The 11,440-nt window shown below is 54.1% G+C and overlaps 1 protein-coding gene across 1 annotated transcript in view; it reads right to left on the reverse strand.

Moving 5' to 3' along the window:
* Positions 1-3,131: 3,131 nt before the first annotated feature.
* SHANK3 (SH3 and multiple ankyrin repeat domains 3) overlaps positions 3,132-11,440 on the reverse strand; it is a 69,442-nt gene continuing 61,133 nt past the window's right edge. Inside the window, 1 exon segment of the mRNA XM_069102918.1 lies at positions 3,132-3,814. Within this exon segment, the coding sequence (XP_068959019.1) occupies positions 3,181-3,814 (634 nt within the window). The 3' untranslated portion in view covers positions 3,132-3,180.

The raw sequence follows: 11,440 nt of genomic DNA on the forward strand, positions 1-11,440 counted from the left end.
AGAACGTCTAATGGACTTTGCTATAGTTTGTGCGTTTGTAAATAGACACTGGGGACCATAGGTTTTACTGCTGGCCCCTTTCTAGGATTCTGTCTCCTGGACACTTCTAAGTAAATCGACAGTAATTCTACCTTGTCTTTTTTCTGTCTATAACCCTCGAACTTGGCAGGTGTTCTTAGCCTGCTTTCCCCCTTCCCCTTCCTTTTCAATTTTCATGTGCTTCGTGTGTGTTTAGTGTGTGTGTTGAACCATCTTCCACAGTATTTAGGATGGAAAGGAAGATGCCCTTTCTTTGGTTCTGCATGCTCTAGGAGGGCAGTGCCTGGTTCAGGACAGGTTCTGGGTAAACGCTGCGTTGGGTCCCACTGCAACGTGAAGTTTAACTCTCAAAAACAAATGAAAAAACCCGTTGACTCTTTGGCTCCCAATTTCCCTTTACAAAAGCAACTGAAACGAATTCGTTTCTTATAAATTTATTACATAATAATAATATAATAATTAATAATAATATAAGAAACATAGATCTCTGTGGGGTGTATCACAACGTCAGGGTCAGGAGGCCCCGGGGCTGGAGAGGGGAGGAGAAATCTCCCCACTGAACTCCATACAAAAGACGGGGGTGAAACTAAACTGACCCTGTCAAGTTAAAAACCCAAAACGGAATGGAACCAAAAACCCACAGGTGTGTGTGTGCACGTGTGCATGTATGTGCATGTATGTAGGGGTGTATGTGCATGTGTGAGACTGCATGGAGGGCACAGATACTGGGAGAGACTGGGGGAGAGACCCTGTGAGACTCTGTAAGACTTTTGTGACTCCGTGGGCAGGAGGCGATGTGCCTTAATGTGGCATTGGGCTGTATTACTGCTCGGTTCTATGATTGTAACTGTTTGTGGCTGTATCACTGGGGGGCGGGGTGAGAGTCCGGGGTGAGTGGAGGGCAGAACGGTGTGTGGGGAAAGCTGGTGAGAGTGAAGGGAATTCGGGGTGAATGGAGGGCAGAACGGTGTGTGTGTGTGTGTGTGTGTCTGTGTGTGTGTGTATGTGCGTGTGTATACACCCAGAACAACCTCAGCACAGACCTGCGTGCCAGGCCCCTAGGGTGTGAAATTTTCTATTTTCTTTTATTTAAAAAAAAAAAGTTAGAAATACAAACAGAACCTTGTGAGTGACATGGACGGAGCTTAGTCCAGACCCCAACCCCCAGATTTAAAAACAGGTCCAAGAGGGCGCCCCCCACCCCACAGACCCCAAAGATCATTGCTGAGCATTAGAAGTCACAGTAAAGGGGCCATGGGGGAGGAGGGAGGGAAAGGGGCGGAGAGGAGGGGGGAGGAGCATCTCAAGATGAAAACAGCCCCAGAGATTCCCAGCACCCTCCCCTGAGCCGAGGCAAAAGGCTGGGGGCGCCTGGCTCCAAGGTCCCCCCGCCCCCGACCTAGGGCCCAGCGGAGCCGCCTCCTCTCCTCGCTAGGAGCTGATGGGAGGTTTGCTCCGAGGGGAGGGGTCAGGCATAGACCTCTCCCATGGTGCAAGAGCTCCTCGGGCAGGGCCTCCCCCAAGAGAGGAAGATGAATCCAATAAACAAAACCATCCCCCCTCCCCACCCCTAGATTCCTCCTGGAGCTTCGGGGGAACCCGACAGGTCCTTGGCTAGGGGGCCCAAGCCTGTGCGCACACACTCACACTCACAGACACGCAGTAAATAGACCTGGCGGCCCGGGCCCAGCCTGTCAGCAGCTCAGCCCCCACTGTCCCAGCCGATTTCCTGCGGGCACACGCTCCCAGTTCCAAACAGCTTGCTGGTCTCTCACACAGGTACATTCTCGCACATGCACACGCACGCATACATGCCTCAACGTTTCCCGGACAATCTCACTCAGTCTAGCCCACCGCTGAGGGGCACAGTGCCCAGTCTCAACCCCTGATCGCCTACTGCATGCCCACGCACGCCGAGCCCCCCACGGCACACTTGCGCACAGCCTCGCGGCTTCACAGACAGTCTCACCGAGGGGAGGGAGGGGAGGGCCTCTTTGGGGATCCAAGACACTGGCAGCTGCATTGGGGGACGGGGGAGAGCCCCCTCCTCTGGTGACTGCTGAATCCGGAGGAGAGGCCCTGGGAGGGGAACAGGAGCAGAGAGAATGAAACGAGACTGAGAGGAGGGGCTTGGATGGGGACCCCAAGAGAGGGCCGGGGGAGGGTGGGGGTCCTCGCTGCCCCCCTTATTGGCTATTGTCTCCCAAGCCAGCCGCGGCCCCTAGTGTGCTGGGGGCGGAGCAGGATCGGAGGGCGCGAGGCCTCACTCGTCCTTTCCTGCAGCACCTGAAGGGGGGTTGGGGGGGGGGGGGGGGCGCGCCCGGAACAAGCCAAGCGGGGGGGCGGGGGGGGCGATGGCGGAGCCCAGACCAGCTGGAGCGGACCCGGCCCCCCCCTCCTCCGCGCCGGGCCGGGCCGGGCCGGGGCCGCGGGGGCGGGTGGCAGTGAGGCCGGGCCCCGCAAGGCGCTGGGAGGTGGAAGACGTGGCGGCCGCGACCTGGCGCACCCGGTTCCGGCGGACCCTGCTCGGTCCGACGCGGCTAAGCTGAGTAGAGCTGAACTGGGCTGCGCTGGGCCAAACCGGGCCGGGCAGGGCCGGGGGTGGGGGCGGGACAGAGACGCTTGTTCCTTTTCTCCTTCCAAATATAGAGCAGATTAAAAATATGCAAACCCGGGGGGAGGGGGGCCCTGCTCAGCCCCGCCCGGCCCCCGCATGCCGGGCCGCCCCTCCCCGCCCTTCAGGACCACGTGCTGGGGTAGGGGGGGCAGGGCAGGGGGACGGGGGCGATAAGCAATGTACAGGGCGACTCTCCGAGCAACAGCAAACAGGACGATTCATGCAACATTCCGGCCCCGGGGCCGCGACGCGGGCTTGGAGGATATCGGGGTGGGGACCGGGAGAAGAGGCGGGCGGGCATGGGGAGGGGGTCCGGGAGAAGAGAGGGGCGGGGCCTGACCGGCGTCTGGTGGAGTGGCGCGGCGGGGACAAGGTGGGCCTGTCCGCGGAGAGGCCGGCCCACGAGCCCCCGCGGGGGCGGGGCCCAGCTCGCGTCACGCGGAGGGGTAGGCCCACGGCGCGGGGCGGGCGGGGGCCCTGCCGGCAGGGCGCCCGGCGGGGTGGGCGGGGCCGGGGGCGCGCGGTCAGCTGTCGGCCAGCGCCTTGAGAGCGCGCTCGATGTTCATTCGATGGCCCACGCGCGTCACTCCCAGCTCCACGAAGTCGTCCTTGGTGAGCGCGGGCAGGTGCGCGCCCTCGATCTCGTGGTCCTCGAAGCGGTCGCGATGCTCGCCCAGGTGGATGCTGTCCAGCCAGTCGCCTACGTCGAACTTGGTCCAGAGCTGCAGCGGCTTCTGCTGGAAGGGGCGGGCGGGGCCCGGGGCGGCGGCCAGGCCCGGCCCAGGCCCCGGGGGGCCGGGGGCCGGCGTGGGCGAAGGAGATGGCGAGCGGCTCCGCGCGCTGACGCTGCGCACCACAAAGCGCACCTCTTTGGGCTCGTGGGGGATGGAGAGGCTGGACGACTTGAGGATGGTTGGTGGCGTGAGGCCGAAGGGCCTCCCCACGCCGCCTCCGGGACCGGTGCCTATCCCCTCCACGCGCTCTAGTGACGCCGGCTTCACGGGGCTCGGCGTCCGGCGGGCCACGGGATAGCGGCTGCCGGGCCGGACGGTGTACGAGGCCCCGGGCCCGGGGGGCCCCACTCCGCTGCGCTGCTGCTGGGGCTGGGGCGACGGCTGCTGCGAGATGGAGCTCAGCTCGCCGAGGCTGCTGAAGAGCCTGCGGGGAGGGAGAAGGTCAGGGCAAGGAGGAGGCTAGGCAGGGGTAGGGCCAGGGGCCAGGGCAGCTGGGCGAGCGGGACTGCACCAAGACACCAACGGTCCTGGGGATGCCAGGGGCGGAGGAAGACAGGAGGGGGCCTCCAGAGACATAGGCTGATGGGCTGGGGGCCAGCTGGCTCCCCCCTGCTACTCGGGTCTAACCGTGTGGGAATGTCTGAGCTCGGGCAGAAGAGAGAACCCCACTGTCTCTCCCTCTTCCGCCGTGGCCCTTTGGCAGGAAGGAAAAAGAGTATCTCATGACGGGCCTCTGAACCCCAAGCTTCGTGGCAGATCTCTCCCCACTCCTGCTCGTGATTTTCCGGGGACAGTGATCCCTCAGGCACTGGCCCTCCAAGGCCAGTAGTCCCCGTGGACCTTGACGCCTACATTCATCCACTTGGATTCCCTTCCCCCAGGCCAGGGAGCCCCATGGACACTAATACCTTAGGCACTCCCAGGACAGTAGTCACTGGAACCCTGAGACCCACCACCACCACCCCACTTCCCCACCTGCCTTCCTGCGGGGACTTAGGAGAGTTGTATCAAGTGGGATTCGAGTGCAACAGACAGAAAGACAGCAAATGCGGCTGCATTAGTGCTCATGCCAGACACGTACTCAGGCTGGGCGCACTGGACAGCGGCCGCCTCACTTCCGGGCCTTTCCAGATAATGGCTCCGCCCCCCAACACCTGCCTGCCCTCCCGCCCGCTAGGGCCAAAGGTCCAGAGGTGAGGCAGCACTCACAACACACAGCACAGCGACCAAAGCCTCATGCAGCTCCACCTACGCCACCAACCCCAAGCTCGCCTGCCTGGCCCCCAGCCACCCCCGGCCCGGCCCGGCCCGCGTGGAATGGTGAGAGGCATGGGATGGGGCATGCTCACTTACACAGCCGGCGCTCGGGACCCACCGCCCATCTAGACAGAGCAGCCACATGCAGATGGGGCAAGAAGAAAGCAATGAGAGAGTGTGTTAGCCCGGTGGCCAGACATGGCCCCTCTCCAGCCCCTCACCCGCCCAGTCACAGCCCATGCCTGGACACGGCACATGCCCCGACAGACGGACAACACATGAGCCCAAGGAGCGTGGCCTGGGCCCCGAAAGTCAGGGCGAGCTGGAGGTCAGCATTCAGGGATCTGAGCCGAGCAGACTGAGAATGGGCTGGCACCTTCCTCCATCCCCCAATGCTCTGCGCTGGGGAGAAGCGCTGGTCCGAAGGGGAGGAGGGGCTGGGCTCTGCCTCTCGGACACCTGCTCCCTGGATGATCTCTGGGGACAGTCTGCCCCAGACCCGCCACAGTCCTTGCAATGGCCTGCCCCAAGCTTGGCGCTCTCTTCTCCACGTTGATCTTCAGATCCCTTCTCTACCTATACCTACTTCAACTGTCTGATTCCTGCCATTCTATGTTGTTGTTTAGCCACGTCTCACGCTCTGTAACCCCATTTGGGGTTTTCTTCGCAAAGATACTGGAATGGAGTCATTTCCTTCTCCAGATTATTTTACAGATGAGGAAACTGGGGCGAACAGGGTGAAGTGGCTTGCCCAGGGTCACACAGTGAGTGAGTGAAGGTGAACTCAGGTGTCCCTGTGCTCTATCCTCCAAACTACCCAGTTGCCCCTGCCATTCTGCACTATCCACCAGAAATTTCTGGCACCAAGTTTTGACTGTTCCTTGTCTCTCACCAAATCATCAGATATAGAGCAGTAAAGGACCTCGGAAACTGTGTAGCTAACCCCTACATTTTCCAGACCCAGAAATGAAAATGACTTGCCCAAACCTTGGTGCAAAGAGTAGAGTAAGGAGCAGAATCAAAATCAAACCACAGCTATACCTAGGAGAGGGCCACTGGGGTCATGTTCTAGGGCACTGAGATCGAAAGGCGCATTGATAGCATTTTCAGTCCATCAGTCAGAATAAATAGAATGAAGAGCTAGCACCTAGCAAACAAAAATCATTAGTGAAAACAGAAAGCTCCCAGAAATCAATTTTCTGCTCTGCTCCCATTTGGAGACAGAAGACCTTTGTTCAAATACCAACTTGAATATTTGCTACCTGTGTAACCTGTAAGTCACTTAACCTCCTTAGGTGTGTTTCCTCATTAATAAAATAAGGGAGTTGGGCTAGACAATCTCTAGGAATCCCTCCTGTCTCTAGATCTATCCTCATGCTCAATACTGATCAGGAATTCCTGATCTCTACCCCCTTACACATGAGACAGACATCCTGTAAAACAGGACAGGGAATGGTGTCAACAAGAGAAATGGTCCCCTTGGGCAATGAAGCACTTGGCCAAGAAAGGCAACCAGCCAAGGGACCAGGTGGAACATATCCTTCTTAACCCTCCCCTGCCCTTTGCCAGTGTGTGCTAGGGTGGGGGCTCTCGTGTAATTGGCATCAATGTTAAGGCATCACTTCTAGACACTGCCTTAAAAAAGAGTCTAGGAAATCGTGGTTTCCAGGTTCCTACCACCAGTGTATCAAAAGGAAACTGAGGAGTCTGGGAAAGAGGAAGAGTAGAGGCAAAAAGCAAAGGTTATTAATAGAACAGAAGCTGGATCCTGGGAAGCAAACAGTTACCTCTCACACTATCTTTCCTCATCTCTCCACTAAATTCAATCAATAAATATTTACTAAGTGCCTACTATGTTCCAGGCCCAAATTCCTTGACAAAGTTGTGGATACTCTTGGCCCTCATTTCCTCACTTCTTACTCTTCCAAATCCTCAGAAATCTGGCTTCTGACATTATTCAAATGGAATGGCTCCTTCCAAAATTACCACCAGTCTCTCATTTGCCAAACCAGATGGTCTTTTCCCAGTCCTCATCCTTCTTGACCTCTCTGCTATATTTGCCACTGCTGACCAGCCTCTCCTGGATAGCCTGTCCTCTCTGGACTTCAATAACATGGCTCTTTTAGTTCTCTTACTTGGCCAACTGCTCCTTCTTGGTCTCCTTTGCTGAATCTTCATCCACAAAAAATTCCCTAACTGGTGGAGCTCATCCAAGGCTCTCTCCTGGGTCCTCTTATCTAAAGGGGTTAGCTGTTTTGTTACGAGCCTCTCAAGTAGTCTGGTGAAGCCTATGGACCCCTCTTCAAAGTGTGTTTCTTAAAACAATTGAAAGAAACACTGAAGTTCGATTAAGTCAGTGAAAGGGTCGGCTAGGTGGTGCAGTGAATAAAGCACCGGCCCCAGAGTCAGGAGGACCTGAATTCAAATCCAGCCTCAGACATTTAACACAAAAACTAGCCCTGTGACCTTGGGCAAGTCACTGAACCTCAACTGCCCATCAAAAAGCAAAAAAAAAGTCAGTGAAAACAAAAATGTCATTTTTCCCTATTGAAATTCATCGACCCCCTACAATCTATTCGGGGACCTCTTGGGAGTCTCTGGACCTCCAGGTAAGAATCCTCGCCCAATAATTTCTCTGGGTGATCTCATCACCTTCCAACAGTTTTAATGTCTCTGCGAAAATGAGTCCCAGGTCCACAAGCTCAGCCCCTCTCTCTCCTTAGCTTAGTCCCTCATCACCAGCCACCTTAGACATTTCAGACCAGAAATTCCCTAGATAAACCACTCATCCTGAACAAATCAGCCCATTATCCTTCCCCACCCCCCATAGCTCCCCCTCTACCTCACTTTCACTTTGGAGTCAAGAGTTTTACCATCTTTCCAACCATTCAGCTTTGCAGTTTGTGTTATACTCGGCAATCTGGTGCTACACACATCCAGCCTTGTTTGCATGCATCCTCCTCTCTCCATTCCCAGAGCCACACAGGCCCTTCTCACAATAGCCTTCCAAGCTGTCCCCTCCACTGAAAGGCTTTTTCTACTTCACAGCTGCCCAGAGATTATCCTAAAACTCAGACTGAACCACATCACACACACACATACACCCTTTTATTTACGGGTGCTGGAGAGAGGCTCGATGTAGTAAGGCTGTTGTGTGAGGGAGGGGCCAAAGCTGACCCAGGAAAGGTTATGAAAGATCAGTACCATCTGCAAATTTCTCCTAGGCTGCCATCATTTGGCAGCATCCTCCGGTAAGGCTCAGTTCATTCAGATCACCCTGTGCAGATCCGGGTGTCATAAACTGAGTCAACTCCCCTCCCCTCTGCTTAAGTCCCCCAACATCATCCCTTCCTGAACCCATCCCATCCTCTCTGTTCCTATGGAGGCAGCCAAGTGGTACACTACGTAGAGCACTGAGCCTGAAGTCAGGAAATCTGAGTTCCAATTTGACCTTAGACACAGTGACTGTGTGATCCTGGGCAAGTCACTTAAGGCCATTTCCTCCTTTGATCTCATTCACTGAGTGAGACTGTTATTTCCAGGGTCAACATGAAGTGCTGAATTCAGGTTCAAGGGCTAGCTGAGCCACTGGATAGTGTTGATCACTATTCTAGGCACACCCTCCTTTTGGGGTTTTCATGAGTCTGTTCTCTCCCAGGGGTCTTCCTACCTCTCTGGTCACTTGTTCTCAGTCTCCTTTGCCAGAACAGTGGGTATACTCCAAGGGTCCTGTCCTGGGCCTTCTTTTTTAACTCTACCTCTCATAGTGACCTCATCAGCTCCCATAGATTCAACAATTGCCTGTCTGCCAATAATTCCCAGATTGTACATCCAGGGCTAGTCTCTCTTCTGAACTATAGTTTCCCATCTCCAGCTACCTGCTGGGTTCCATCCAGATGTTCCAAACACATCTCAAACTCCCTATGTCCAAAAACAGAATTCTTCCTTATCCCTCTCCTGAATTTTCCTGTTTCTATCAAGCACCAACCATCCCTCCAGTCACCTAGCTTCAGTCATCCTTTACCCACCTCCAAATACAGTTGCTAAGTATTTTCAGTTTTGCCTTCATCATTTCACTCGTGTGTGCACCCCTACCCCCATCCCCATCCCATTCACCCACACAGCCACTGCCCTAATTCAGTCCTTCATCTTCTCTCCCCTGGACCATAGCTGCCTCAAGTCTCTCCTTGTCTCTTCCCAACTCTCCAAAGAGTAACTCAATGGATATTCATAAATAAGGGAATTGACTGTTCAAGAAGCCCCACTGATTCCCCATTATTTCTAAGATAAATGACAAATTCCTCTGCTTGGTATTTAAAGCCTTTTGCAGTCTGCCTCCAGTCCATCTTGCCAGACTCAGGTCCCTTTATTCCCCTCCTCACTCACTCTACATTCCAGTCAAACTCACTCACTTACTTGTAACACCCCATACAAAACATTCCATCTCCTGCCTCTGTACCTATGCACAGGCTGTGTGCCTGAAATGCTCTTCCTCCTAACCTCCGTATCTTGGAATCCCTGCCTCCATTAGAGGCTGACCTCAAGCACCAGCTTCTCCAGGCCTTTCCTGAGTCCATTCTCCTCCAGCAGTTAGAACTCTTCTCCTCTTGCCCACATAAATAATAACAACAATAACTACTTTGTGTTGATTTTATATTGATTTATCTGTGAACATGTTTCCTCCAGCAACATCGTTCCATAGACAAGCCCCTTGAGGGCAAGCAGGTACCATGTTGTTTCTTGCCTAACACATGGCAGGTGTGTATAAGTGCTTGGAGAAGAACAATTGGGCCAGTCTGAGAACACATCCCAAGAAGGAAGGGCAGGGGTGGATCCAGAAGGGCCTAGAAGGACCTAAATTGGGCATGAGCAAGAATAATACTCCTATGGTGACATCCTACTGAATGGCCCTGGGATAGTGGGGAAGTCTAGGAATGAGTTTACTAGTAGTTGTTGGGTCGCTGGGCATGTGTCCACATCTAGGCAAATGCCCAATCCCCAGGGCCGAGATGGCCAGCTTGCTGCCTTCCTGCCCTCCCTCTCTTTATAAATGGCACCACAATTCTTCCAAGTCTCTAGATACTAAAAACCTCAAGTTGTCTCTCTTCCTTGTCCCTCAGCAGTCCCCATTATCTCCATCAACAAATCCTGCTGACCTGTCCTTCAAAATGTCTCTTGCATTTGTTTCTTCCCACCCCCACCCTAGTCTAATCCCTCATCTGCTCCTTAGTGGGCAACCATAAATTGGTTGCCACTCTTCCCAATGATCCTTGCCTCTAGTCTTCCCACATCCCATTCCTCCTGCTGCCATTGGTCAGGTGATTTCCTTTCCAAAAACTTCTGTGGCTCCCCACTGCTGGCTTCCACCTGCCCCACCTGGTCAGTCTTCTATTCCACTGTCAAAGTTCAAACTAGCCACTCTCCTCACTGGCCCCAAAATGTTCCTTGGTTGTGTGAGCCTCCTTTGTGTCTCTCTCTTTTCCCTCGCCCTGGGCCTCAGTTTCCCCATCTGAAAATGGTGGGGTTGCCCTGGATAGTTTCAGCTCTCACATTTTTGTCTTCCATTAGGGTCTCTTTTCCAAACCCTACATATCCTGTATGGAAACTGAGGCCTTGTCAAAACATGCCTTAAGTACCCAGCATTAAGCCCACTCTTCCTGTGCTACCACAAGGCAGTTACCCTGTATGCAGAACTTCTTGTATCACAGACCCATTTGGCAGCCTGGTGAAGCCTTTGGGTCCCTGCTTTTAAAACTCATAAAATAAAGAGGAATACCAAGGAAACCAATTGTGTTAAAATACATTTACCATTTTTTTTAGTTCATGGATCCCAAGTTAAGAATCCTTACAGGAAGATGTATCCTCATGGAATCCCTTCCATTGGCATCTTGTACCTCTGTTTAATACTTGATTTTTTGGAGAGGAAGTGGATTTCCCGGGCAAAGTGGATGGTGAGGTCAATCAAAGCCAGCAAACTGAGGTCATGCCTCTGACATCTACAGGCTCCATTCTAAATGGGTGACCCTGGGCAAGTCACAGAATCCATAAATGCTCTGGGCAATACTCTGAGCATAAGTGACCTTCACTGGTAAAGAGAGTTCCCTTCCCTGGGAGATCCCTACCAATGGGATCAGAAGGCTGGCCCCAAGTCCACTTTGGCTTAACTTCTCACGTGTCCCATCATCTTTCCCAACTCCCAACTAGACAAGACTGCATCTGGTGCATACATGGGTTTGCCAGAATCACACAATCTCAGAGCCAAAGGAACAGCCCGGGAAATCCAATCCAACCTAAACAAGAATGTCTTCTACAGCCTCCCTGATATGTGCTGACCCCACCTATGGTGGGGAACCTCTAGCAAAGGGGTGCCTCACCCAGCACAGTGCTGTGCCAGCCTCCTCAAAGAGGGCACAGCCTGTTGCTGCTTCATCCCACAAGAACCCAGGCCAAAGTGGTGTGGGTGTGTGTGTGAGAGAGAGAGAGAGACAGAGAGAGAGAGAGACAGACAGACAGAGAGAGAGACAGAGAGAAAGAGACAGAGAGGGACAGAGAGGGAGAGGGAGGAGAGAGAGAGGGACAGGGAGAGGAAGAAGGAGAAGGAGAGGGAGAGGGAGAAGGAGAGGGAGAGGGAGGAGAGGGAGAGGAAATGGGAGAAAGAGAGGGAGGGGAGAGACAGAAACAGACAGACAGAGGGGGGGAGACAGAGAGATACAGAGAGAGAGAGAGAGAGAGACAGAGAGAGAGAGAGACAGACAGACAGAGAGAGAGACAGAGAGAAAGAGACAGAGAGGGA

This window comes from Petaurus breviceps, unplaced genomic scaffold (assembly GCF_028583685.1).
Source record: "Petaurus breviceps papuanus isolate PSGF00001 unplaced genomic scaffold, PetGlider_PUasm1.0 558, whole genome shotgun sequence".
In the NCBI taxonomy this organism is placed as follows: Eukaryota; Metazoa; Chordata; class Mammalia; order Diprotodontia; family Petauridae; genus Petaurus; species Petaurus breviceps.